At 49.6% G+C, this 12,808-nt stretch overlaps 1 protein-coding gene across 1 annotated transcript; it reads right to left on the minus strand.

Moving 5' to 3' along the window:
- Nucleotides 1–444: 444 nt before the first annotated feature.
- On the minus strand, nt 445–12,699 carry LOC120948991 (carboxypeptidase D). Its single transcript, XM_040365909.2, has 13 exons — nt 11,761–12,699; nt 7,837–8,072; nt 7,412–7,739; nt 7,189–7,337; nt 7,019–7,110; nt 4,720–4,825; nt 3,993–4,623; nt 3,240–3,923; nt 2,789–3,165; nt 2,016–2,707; nt 1,754–1,940; nt 1,388–1,671; nt 445–1,318 (listed from the first exon to the last, which is right to left on the minus strand). The coding sequence occupies exons 1-13, from the start codon at nt 12,250–12,252 to the stop codon at nt 1,203–1,205; spliced, it is 4,374 nt and encodes a 1,457-aa protein (XP_040221843.2). The 5' UTR covers nt 12,253–12,699; the 3' UTR covers nt 445–1,202.
- Between the last annotated feature and the right edge of the window lie 109 nt (nt 12,700–12,808).

Genomic DNA, 12,808 nt, shown 5'->3' on the forward strand with positions numbered 1-12,808 from the left:
TTACAGTAAAAGAACATTAACACATCATCTTGCGTAATGCGCAAAGGCGACCACAAACACGTATTACGACGGTGCAATAAAGACTCAAACAATGGAAGAACGATGAAAGTTTCAATAATAAAGCCTTCTTTTGAAAAAACAAAAAAAAAAACAATGAATAATATGATAAGAGAGGGAAGAACGTGTCAATATCACATTACAGGGTTTTCAGCGTGTTCTCATAGTTGTGGGACACTTCCTTGACTCTTTCGTATTGGAAGAGAAATTTATAAGTTGGAAATTGGACTCTTCCTATTGGATATGTCCAGCAAGTGTGCTATAGAGTCCAATTCCCAATACACGTAAGGAGTCAATAAAGTGTCCCACAGCTATGAGACCTCCTGGCTTACCCCGCATGATCACAAAGCGACGATTATGGGAAATTAAAACCAGGATAAAAGCTAATTACACAAACAACAACGTTGATGCGGTTTATTAAGTGTAGGTAGTAGAGTTTGTTTCACTTAAAAATATAAAATATAAATTATTCTAAACAGCACAGCAATGATGGATGGGAGCATCTCTGCCTACTACCCTGCCGGTTCTCTGTACGCTGGGGAATGTATTCTTAATTACACGTTGTCTACTGCTTCTTCCTTCTGTTTCTTGTTTTCTTCGCAGCATGATGCTCGAATGTTGCCTGTCAGTAGAGTGGTCAGACTGCTCTCTGTTCCCTCTTAAGGTAATTTGTGCCAGGGAACAACACCAACCAAATGCAGTACTCTGGGACTGGGACGATTCTGTGCGTTTTTACCTTCTCTCTGGACGCAAGAACTGTACTTATCGGACGGTTATCACACATGAAAGTTGTTAGAAGAAGCCAACCATTGTCATGCAAGTAAGTTGGGCCGGAGTTGTGGTTGGTGGCGCCGATTTGTGTGTTCGTTGTCATAGTTACATTACTAGTTACTGGATACCGATGATTTCAACAGCAGCAGAAAGGCAAGTTGTCCACCGTGGAGAGTGTGTGTCGCCCGGGGTAATGGGTGTTGGTCATTAAAATGGCCCATCTACTACGAACGATCGTTCAGGACGAATGGGCGGCGGGGCCGCGCTTCTCGGTAGAAAGCAGCTTCAAAAGGTACGCGGAGATAATTGACCGGCTTTGCGCGGTGCTGTGTGTTGCACACAGCGCGCAAAAGTCTTAGCAGCGCCCCCGGTTACTACGATTGACTAATGGTGTTGCGGAAGGAGGGATTTAGCATCACGATTTCCTCCTCGCTGTCGTCATCCGTGTCGGTGATCGGATCCTGTTCGTCGTCGTAGTATGGCTGCAGCTCTGTGAAAAAAAGGTTTGGTCAGAGGGGGGACTGCTGCGCATTTCCGGCTGCTTAAAACGTGCACTTACTTTTCGTGGACGCACGGAACAGTTCCGTTTCTTCGTCGTCGTCGAACAGCTTGCGGTTCGGTTCGCCCTTCTGCGGCAGCAGCGAGAAGTTGTAGTAGTAGCGCGAGTCGCGCCGGCGCGCCTGAATGTACATGAAGCACATGATGCCGGCAACGATGATGCCGACCGAGACGCACCCGGCCAGTATGACGAATACGAGCCGCGGCAGGCCGAGCACGCGCTCGTCGCGCGTCAGATGGAACACGATGCCGGTCGCACCGCCCAGCGGACCTTGGCGAATGGTTCTGGGGAAGGGAGAGAATATGGTATACGAAGTTACAGTACGGAAGATTCATTTTCTCCTACAATTTTTCCCTTTTAACTTACTTTTCGCCTGCCTCATACCCGTGCGGTTCCGCATGCACCACAATGTCCTTCGTGCCGGACAGTGACTCAAACTGGAACTTGCCCAACGGTCCCGTGCGCCCGTTGGCCAGCACCTGCTGGCTATGCGCATCGGTTACGTACACTTTCGCATCGGGCAGCGGATGATTGCCATCGTCCAGTACGATTCCTGTTGCGACGAATCAAGGTAGGCAATGAAACAAATCAATCACCTTCACCACGCTCTCACCACTCCGTAACTCACCACTCACAACAGCATTCACCTCGACGCCACCGTCCTGCGGGAACACTTTCATCGTTTTGCTCGGTTCGAGCACACCAAAGTCGTGGTGCTTTTCCGGCACCGCCACCGCTTGCGGCACCAGCAGCGGTACGGGCGGTGCGACAATGCTTTCCCGCGGCCGGGCTGCCACCTCCATCACGACGTCGCCCAGATCCAGTATCTGATCGTCGGCCAGCGTGATCGGCACGATGCGCGAGGTGTAGTTGTAGCAGCTGATTTCGATCTCCATCGAGCCGGACGGCAGCACGATGCGGAAGTGGGCCAGGTTGGGCGTTACCTTGTAGATCAGATTGTTGCCGCGCACGCGCAGTATCGCTTTGCGCAACGGTGCACCCTGAACGTCCTTCACGTACCCGCGAATGCCCGTATCGATCAGGCGCAGGAAGTTGATCATCCGCTCCAGATTCTGGCGCCAGACGCTGGCGATCGCCGGCTCGGATGGCATCTTGCAGCAGCCGAGCTGCATCGTAAACAGCGGCACCTCGTACAGCTTGTGGATGGCGTTCGTGACGCGCTGCGTCGCCTCGACCTGGTGCAGCTGCCCCGCATCGACCGTACACTTGTCCGTGCTGGCGGCCTGCCGGTACTTGTGGCCCTTGATTTTCTCCGCAAAGCGCGAATAGATCGCCACCTTATCGTCCGTGTTGGGGAAGCTAAAAGAGAGAGAGAGGGGTGAACAATTGGCGTGTAAAGCGACAATCACATGATAAAGTGTCGTCGTCGCTTCCACTTACAACACATCGTGCCCGCCGGCCGCAAACGTAAGGGCCAGATCGTACTCGTCCTCCTTCAGCATGCGCAGGAACATATCCTTCTGGTGGTCCGTTTCCGCATTCAGCAGCTTGTCCGCCAGCTCGTCCGTATGCAGCGTCGGATTACACACGGAAGCGTTGGCCCGGAACTGGGCCATTACTTCCTCGAAATCGTTCTTCACCGGCACAAAGTGTAGGACGGCATTTTCGAGCAGCTTAATGAGCAGCGGCTCTTTGATTAAGTAGCCCGCCAGAACGTGCCGGGCTAGGTTCATCACCATCTCGCGCCCGATCGCCGCCGTTTGAAAGAGGGACGATATGATCAGGATGTGCAGCTTTGTCTCCTCCGGTGTTCCGATCTGCCGGGAGAGAGGAATACAGTTACTGAAATGTTTATCTTTTCATCCACTTTTTCGCCCCAGCTACAACTTACACTATCGGTCACCTTCACCGACGGGTACGCCATCGACACCTCATTGCCGCTTAACTCCAGCGAGACCGTTTTGTAGTCCTTGTTCTCGAACTCGGCCATGGTCGATTTCAGCTCGGCGTCCGAATGGTACCGCGTTTTGATCACGTTTTCCAGCGTCCGGTAGTCGTACGCCGACGACCAGTGCTGCGGATCGTCCCGCATCAGCTGAAAATCGACGATCACTGCTCGGTCCGCTTCGGGCGGGATGCGCACCTGCAGCGTCTGCGGTTCGTAGCCCTCCGCCTCGGCCGTAACGTTGTACAGGCCGGGCAGTAGCAGCCGGTAGAAATCGCCGTTCGCTGTCGTGTAGGTCACATGCTCGATCTGGTTCACCTGCACGCTGGCCCGCGCAATCGGATGGCCGATCGTGCTGCGCACGTACCCGGTGATGCCGTGCTGCGCCTGCTCCACGTACTGCAGCAAAGCCTCGCGGTTTTGCTTCCAAAACTCGGGCAGCTGCGCGGCGGGAGGGAACTTGTCGCAGCCGACCTCGAGCGTGAGCTCGTACGCACCGCCAACCACGTACGACCAGTCCTGCATGCCGCCCGTCACGCTGTACCAGGCGGCCCCGTTCGTGATGCCGTCGGGGAAGTTTTCCCGCAGAAAACTCGGGCACGGCCGTCCCAGGTGCATCGTAGTGTGTGACTGCAATGGGAACACGAAAATTCAATACACTTGCGAGCAAAACACAGCCGCCACGCGCGCCACACTCACGTTTGCGTACACGTGTGCCAGATACTGGAACAGCTCGTTCTCTTCCGTCGGGTTTTTCACCGTCCGCGGATCGCCGTACCCGCTCGAGTACGCAAAGTCCTTCGGCGAATCGTCGAACGGGTAGTTGGCGACCAGCGCCCCGCCGTGTAGGTTCGCCGACAGTACGAACGGTGTCGCGAGCGACCAGTTCATGACGGCGAGCGTTTCCGGCTCCTGGTGCGCGTTGTACTGGTTGCGCCCGAACTGGTCCGGAAAGTTGCGGTTCAGATCGACGTTGTTGGCGTTCGAGCGACCGCGCAAGCTCTCCTTGTCGCTGATGTCGGCCAGCTCGTACCCGTCCGGGTTCATGCTGAACAGCAGATGGAGCCGGGTGCGGTTCAGCAGCCGCGTGATGCGCTGCGTGCGATTATAGTTTTCGCACAGATACGTCGCAAACAGGAGCAGCAGCTCCCGGCCGACCACCTCGTTGCCGTGCATGTTGGCAATGTACTTCACCTCCGGCTTGCCGGGCGCGTGCTGTCCCGGCTGCTCGGTCACTTCCATCACCCAGAGGTCGCGCCCCTGCACCGATTTGCCGATCGTGTACAGATGCGTGATGGACGGGTAGTTGCTGGCAAGGTCTTGTATGTAGCTGTAAAGAGATGAAGGATGCACAACATATTTTAATAGCAAAAAAGAAGGAGAAAAGGGCATACATGTTTGCTTTATTTAGCATTCGCTGACTTACCTAACCATGGAGGTGTAGTTGTGATGCACAAATGCGGGCGTCTTGGCAAACCCGTACTCGTCGAAGGTTTCACGCACTACGCGCACCTGTTCGGCCTTGGACGGAGCTGCAAGGTGGGGGGACACATTAGGAATTAAAATGGTATGTTGTTGGCTGCGTTTAGGCGTGTTTAAAATTAACGTTCCTGTTAGCTGTTTAGTATTTGCTTAAAATATATTGTAATATTTACATGAATTATTAGTTAGTGTTGCAGTTTTTGGTACATGTTGTTGTGTTAGTTTTTGTTGCTGTTGTTGTTGTTGTTGTTGCACCCAGCAATGGATCAGCCTTTCGTTTTAGAAAGAAAAGAATCCAACCTAGATTGTGAGATATCACTTCGAATCTGCAGTCACAGGACGAATCACAGACAAACACACAAACAGACAGCATAACCTTCAATATGAATACATGCTACAGTATATATGCATATATATATAGTACACTAATTCGTGAATTACATTTTCACCGTGATCATTAAAGTTCAAATTGTGCCATTAGTACGTACTTGGTATCTCTTTATTGTTATCTCATTTCTCCTCGCACGGTTCTTCTAATGTTTTTTGTACACCCAACAGTGAAAAATTTCATTGTAAAGTGTGGGGAGAGTTGTCGTAACGGTACAATATTTTGGTTCCATCTATTTGTTATATATTTGTGTCTGTGTGTGTGTGAGGTTGCGTGCAGAGTGTTAAATGGGGCATTTTACAACACGTGTGTTTGTTTTTTTAATTTATAATTCCACTAAGAGGAGGAGATTATAGCGAAGTATTCTAAACATTTATACATCTTTGTTTTCGCCTCCCGTCTGGGTCTTACTGTTTCTGGAGGGGGAAGGCGAGCGCCCTATTGGGGGGGAATGTACAGCAATGCAAAGGAGCAGAAGATTCCCTTAACAGTGTTGTAACGACATTAGTTGTTTGAGGGACATTTAATAACATGCACGATCTCCCCATTTGCACACCAGAACAGATAACAGAAACCGTATGTGTGTGTGTGTGTGAGTGTGAGAGAGAAGTGGTTGGTTTTGCTATTAAAAGAACACATATCTGGAGAAGTGTTTACTGTGTTTGCAAATACAAAGCAATAGTTAATCAACAATCTGTAAAGAAAAACCGGCTTGGCGATCAGCAGTGAAGTGTGCATGTAAATTATTTGAGACTTTTCTTGAAAATTCAACCAAAAATGGGTTTCGCATTAAACATGATGTTTAAAATCTATTTTCCCCCTAAAATGATAGGATATAGAGGCTAGAGGCAGTGTTAAAAACAGAAGCGGAAAAATGAATTTTACTCTGAGAGGCTGTGCTGCTGTGGCATGCGCAACAAAGCAACGATCCTGGTCTTCATGCACAATAGGGAAAAGGGGGGAAACAGTTTTGGTATTGCTTAACCTAGGAAGTTTAGTTACCATTTGCTTTAGTTACCATAACCATAACCCGACATAAATGCTTGCAGAAGCTATAATAATAGTAGGTTCACCCTAATTACCGCAATTAGATTGCTATTTGTGTTGTTAAAGTGTTAGTCGGTTCCGTTTGTTACCAGCATCCCATGCACCATCATTACGAACACTTTGGTTAGTATATATTCGAGCAATTAACAGCATGTTCTTGATCGATCGTTCGTTTTTCTCAAGACAAATATGGTTCTTTTTTCTTTTTCTCTTTACTCCTTCCTCCGGATTGCTTCCTCGATACAGTTTGTGGCATGTGTTTTAATACTCAAGGAGGAGGGTATGTGGAGGAGGATAGGTATTGTTTGTTAGTTTTTCGCTTCTCTGTGCCAGATGCTTGCCTCTTGCATTAAAGATTCGAGCGATATTCGAACGTAAAAGCAGTTGATTTGTTCATACAAAAGATAAAACGATATGAAACATGAGTAATGTGTGTTTGTACACAGTTTCCACTGTAAAATGGATAAATCTCCTGTATCATTTGTTCTCTGGGCTTTTTTTAAAATAACAAAAAATAAAAATTATATAAAGATCATGTGCTCGAAGCGAGTGGGGCATACAACAAAAAACGGAACGAAGGTTTGAACTTCCTCCTGCCCGCACGTGCAGTGGTTAAAAAGAGTGGTGTGGTGCCTGCTACAGAAAAGTGTGAAAGCCATTCATTGGTAAGTGGAAGGTATCGCAACCTTTCCCAACCCTCCCTTTCTCTCGTTCCGCCGCCCCCTGGCATTACGATTTGAAGCAAGCAGCTGGACACACCGCAGCAGGGCGGAGGGCGACCGTAGCTGAAGATAGAAGCTTTAGATACCTTCTTGCGTGTCGTAGCTCTTCAGGCTGAAGTTCACCTGCAGCGGCTGATCGACCTTAACCTGCACGGTTACCGGCTCGCTCGGATAATAGCTGCAAAGGTGATGGAAGACAAAAAAAAAATGTAAATCATGATGGACAGGCAAAAGAAGCGAAAGCTCGACGACTTACCCAACCGCCTCTACGCGCACATTGTACTGGCCCGGTGTCAGAAGGCGCCAGTATTCGCCCCGCTCGCTGGTGCGCATGTTACGATCGATTCCGCTCACGATGACGTCCGCATCCTTGATCGGATAGCCGGCACTGTCCGTAACGAGTCCCTATGGCATCGAAAACATCACCAATCAATTGAATAAAGTCCCTTGGCATCTTGATCCACCCTTTCCCCCCATACCTTCACTCCGACGTGCACCAGCTTCATGTACTCGAGCAGACTGCGCTTGTTTTTGTTCCACTCTCTGGGCAGCTCGCGGGCGAACGGAAACTTGCAGCAGCTCAGCTCCAGCGTCACCTCGAAGCAGTTGCTGTACACGTAGTTGAAATCCTGCATGCCACCGCTCAGCTCGTACCAGTACGCACCGTTGGTGATGCCGCTCGGGAACGTTTCGTTGCAGTCTCGGCCCTGCCGCATCACCGGATGATTTTCGGCGTACGTGAGGGCTGCATAGCGGAAGAACTTATTGTCCGGCGTGCGGCTCTCTTCGCAGCAGTCATGATGATGGCTAGAAGTAGAAACAAATGATAAATAATTTGTTCGCCACCTGGCCACCCGAGATAGCGCAACATGCGAGCTTTGCCGAGGACGGGAGTGTGCCTTACATCGAATTGTCGTACGGGTAGCTGGCAACGACCGCACCGCCGTGCAGGTTGGCCGACAGCACGAACGGATTGTTCAGGATCCAGTTCATCACGGCCACCGTTTCCGGCTGGCGGTTCCTCATGCGCTGATGGCGCGTACGCTCATCGTCGAACCGGTCCGGGAAATCACGATTCAAATCCACATTCGCCGCATTGTAGCGGCCCACGTAGTCTGGCGGCGATTCACAGACACCTTCCTGGAAAAGCGAGGAAAACAAATCAAAATTATTAATAGAGGGACAGCAAGAAATCCAACAGCTTATTTTCTATTTGCTTAGGCCCACTGGAGTAGTTATTTGCGTCACAGCGTGATTTTCAAACTGTTTATGCGCCCCCTGCCAGTCAAGCTGTGACATTTTAGACTAATATGCAAAAGAAAAGCGTAACAGTGCCCCATTCGCTTCAAAGCCCACGCACGCCATCCCATCCTACGGGTTATCGGTTGATTCACAGCGGAAAAGCGCTGTTACGTACGTACGGCCATTCACAAACAAAGTGCGGAAAAGCTCGTCGAAAACAGTACACGCTCAGGAGGGGGAGGCAAAATCATCCCACGGATTCATCCGTCCAATCCCACGTAAAGTGTTTCGCTGCAGTCATCATATGCTTGTGGTTCGCCACCTCACGGGATATGCGAATGAACGAAACATTGAATGAGCGCATTGGCAGTAGAAAGAAAATTGAAATAAAATTATTAAAATAAATATTCAAACAATAACACAACAAACAACGGACAAACCTTCAGTAACCTGTTTGCTTCCCATTAATGCATCATCTAGCCAGCAAACTGCTTCGCTCGGGGATTTCCGTCGCAATATGGTACCAGTTTGCACCCGTGCAACGGAGCGCTGGAAAATATTCATTTGCAGTGGTGCAAAAGCAATAAAAAGCATTCTGCTTATCGCAGCACTAAATCGTGTGTGGCTAGTCAAATGAATCAACGCTGATTTTAAACCCCACCCAGCGATCCAACGCCGGTAAAACATACCGGTAAAACAGATACAGATTTGTGCAACCGTGTGTTATCGGTTCAATTTATCAAACCCACGTCCAGTGTGTCCACCGTAGCTGCTGTATAGTAGAGGTAAAGTGTCAATGCTCGTCACACTGGGACACGTTTTATAGCTGCGTACAATAAATCATAGTCAGCCATGCCGGGCGTCAGCGAGGGATTTTCCAGATTACATTTTACACACAGAACGTGCGAATTAATCGATCGTTTCCTGCCATCCGTGTAATGCATTGTTTTGACGTTTATGTGTTGCACTAAATGCGTACTTTCTGTATAGGTGTAGTAGGAAGCTGACCACCCCGGTTGCTTTGCAGCAGACGGGTTTGAACCGCATGAAGGTTTTTCTTCTGAAGCAAAACAATGACCTCGATCATATACACGTCACACACCACACCACCGTACGCCGTTGTTGAGATGTTAAAGAAGGTGCTAATTAAATGTTCCGTTTGCTCCCGTTTCAGTGGTGATGCTCATCCCGACGGCAGCGCGGACGCTGGTACGGACGAAGAGAACGACAATCACGCCACTGCTGGTAGAGTCACCCGAGCAAGTAAGCAGCAGTAAGCAATAATTGAATCAGACAACCGATGTTGTGGCCCCGCGTGTACGCTTTTCCGGATAATTTGATGTGGGATGTGTCTTGAGGCACACAATTTATGCTCTATGAAAGAAGGGAGCTCAAAATACACAAAAAAGGACGGTTTAGAAAATGGTAAAGGAAGACCAACGCCGTGCGTCATATCTCGGTAAGACGGCGAAGTGTCCTCTTTTTGTTAACTCTTCCTCCATCCCGGCATCGCAAGGGTGCGTTTTACCATTGTATTGGAAGCTTTACAAAGCACAGTGCGCTGCGCTCCGCAGTGCGTCCCACACGACACTACGACACCTTCAGACGCGCGTCATAGAGTGAAGAATAATAATAATAACAATCATACAGTTGGATGTAGTCACTGAGGGTGGTGGATGCGTTGCAGCCGGAAAGATGCATAAGTGGTCGTGGCGCTGTGCTTGATGTCGCTGCAATGGCAATGGCATTGATGACCTTAAGCTGATACTTAAAGCCTGTGTGCGAGTGCGAGCATTTTACATTTGATTTGTAATTTATGGGATGTGAAACGCTAAAGCGGGTGCAAATTGTTGATTTTCCATTGGTGAAAATTATTACAAATTAATGATAAGGGGGATATTGAACAATCAAAGCCCACTCACACGCTTGGCTGTTGATTAATTTGAACATTTACAATTAGTTCGATGAAAGTTTCGCCTCTAATTGGCATCGAAACGGCAAATGGAACTGCATTATCGCTCGACAGCATTCTATAATCAAATACATAGCTCAACCGTAAACTTTCCACCTAATTGTATTCAAACACATAAAGTATGCGTAATCGCTTGTTCCGTGCCTGGGACAGTGCGGTGTGCCTGGGGAGGGTTGGATGAACTAAACTGTTACCAGCGGCCAACGATTAGAATATGGATGATGCTAAACTGTGTCACATGCTCTAACGCCAGTTCTTGTCATCTTACGCTTCAATGCACAGTCTCGTTCGCTTCCCTAGAGTGGGCTAGAGTGGGCGCATTTTCACGGATGCATGTGAAGTGAAAACTGCGCTTTTCACATCCACTCGGTCGTAGCGAGGGGAAATGAAGAAGAACAAAAAAAAGCAACCCATAGAACAGAGCTTGTTTCTATAGAACTTTTCATTCCCCCGAACGATACAGATGTCAGTGTGAGGCAGTGTGATTGGTGCTGTACTACTCCTCTTTGTGGGTAGAATTTTCCGCATTCCAGCGATTCATTTACCACAGTGTAAACATTTTCCTTTCCCCTTACCCCACTGCCTGAGAGTGAGAGTGAAAGTTTTGACCCAGAACCCCGTACGGTGCGAAGCCGCTCGACCGGAGCGAAAATCACTGCCCCTGATTCCGAAGATTGCAGATTCCGGAAGCGGATCTACCGCTCGATCAAAGACACCACCAAACGGCATGTTTCAGCGCGTATCCGTGCAGCGTGCCGCGATCAAGCGAAGGTAAGAAATGAAGGGTTGAGCGCGATGTTTGGCAGTGAGTGACGTGATATAATAGAAACCGAGCGCTGAGCAGTTATCCCCCTCTCCTAATGACCGGTTTATGTGTAGCACCACGTTGCTTTGCTGTCGGCGGTACTACTGGTGACGAATCGAGTCCACGAGGTCCGTTTTGCTGGATGCTGGTGAAAGGCATACGGGTGTGGGATGGTGGTGGGGGGAACACTGTGGCAAGGCGCGATCTAACTAGATGAGGTGTGGCTGTAAAAACTGCGTTGCACGAAAGGAGTCAACAGTGCCTGTCTTTGATATTTTTGAACATTTATAATGGCACACAAGAGGTGACCTAACGTCTGGCAACTGTTACTACGGATTTAAATATCCTCATTTCCTCATTGTTTCATCACAGACTAATTTGCCCTTTTCTGAGTGGGGCGATATTTGCATGCTCGAAGCGATTTCATCATTGTTAAAAGAACTTAAAAGTTGGGATTAGCTGCAACGAACAAATTACAAACTCTCCAATACTACACCGAAACGTGATGGTTGTGTGTGCGTTCTCCCTTTACAATACCTAACAGCGCCTACGCTGTTTCCATCTGTTAGGAATTTTCGTGCGGAGTCCCTATCTCCCCCTGGAAACGCGTCCCACCAACATTTCCTTGGTTGATGGATTTGAATATGTGCCACCTTGTGTTGCGCTGCTCCGTTTGACGTCACAAACCTTCCCAGCTGGCGCTAATGCCTGTATGCGGGTGTCTTCCACCTTTCCTTCCCCCAAACCCCACTCCCACTCCACCACAATCTAGTGCAATATGTTGCGCCAAAAGAATCGCAGTGGCTTACCTTCGACCGTTCGTAGCCGTCCGGGTTCATCGTCGGCATCAGGTAGATGGCCGTTTCGTTGACCAGCGCACTCACTTCCGGATCCCGGCCATAGTTGGACAGCAGATACTGCGCCAGGTAGAGGAGCAGCTCGCGGCCCACCGTCTCGTCGCCGTGCATGTTGCCCACGTACTTTAACATGGGCATCAGCAATGGCCGCGGTCGGTTCACGTTCGGCCGTATCTCCAGCACGGACAGCGGGACGCCTTCGCGCGACTGACCGATCGTGTGCACCTTGGCCAGCTCCGGGTAGTCCTTCTGCAGGTGCGCCAACAGGTCGAGCAGCTCGTTGTTGCTCCGGTAGTGGGGCTGCTGGAGGAAGCTTTCATCCAGATCGTGGGAACCATCGGCGGCGCGATTCACATTCTGCACCGTGTAGCCGTACACCGAGAGGCAGCAACAGTTGACGGCAACCACGGCGGCCACCAGCAGGGATAATTTCACCTTGCCCATGGCGTTTCTGTTGGTGCCACTTGCTGCGCGAGCAATTGGCCCCGGCCCTCGCCCCCAAGAAAAGCAAGCAGCTGGTTTCCTACCAAATGCAACACTGGGGTAGGGGGGTTTGGAGTATATTTTCCTCCCCTACTCTTTGCCCTAGCAAAACTGGAGGAATCCGGATACACACGCACTCACACAGATACACAGACACCAATTGGCTTCACTGGAAGTTTTCACCCGCAGCGAGGAAAAACGGCGTTTTCCCCGTCTTCACGGCAGCACAACGCACGCACACAACTGGGATGGTGCGAGGAAACGTATGACACAGGCCCTAAACTCTATTGCCGATTAGCGATGACCTATCGTAGTGGGGTGCTGTTGTTGAAAATTTTGTACGCGGTGGCAGCCCCAAACCAGTACGACTGGTGTGTGTGAGCAAAAAAAACACACAATTTTTGCTGACAATCAGCTGTCATTGTTCATTCGATTTTGACCGCAGTTTGCCCTTCCACAGTGAATTGTGGCCGATTCGGTGGCCCATAGTGTGCGCTAATTGCGTCGTTTGTTTGGA

Source organism: Anopheles coluzzii, chromosome 2, assembly GCF_943734685.1.
Source record: "Anopheles coluzzii chromosome 2, AcolN3, whole genome shotgun sequence".
Taxonomy (NCBI): Eukaryota; Metazoa; Arthropoda; class Insecta; order Diptera; family Culicidae; genus Anopheles; species Anopheles coluzzii.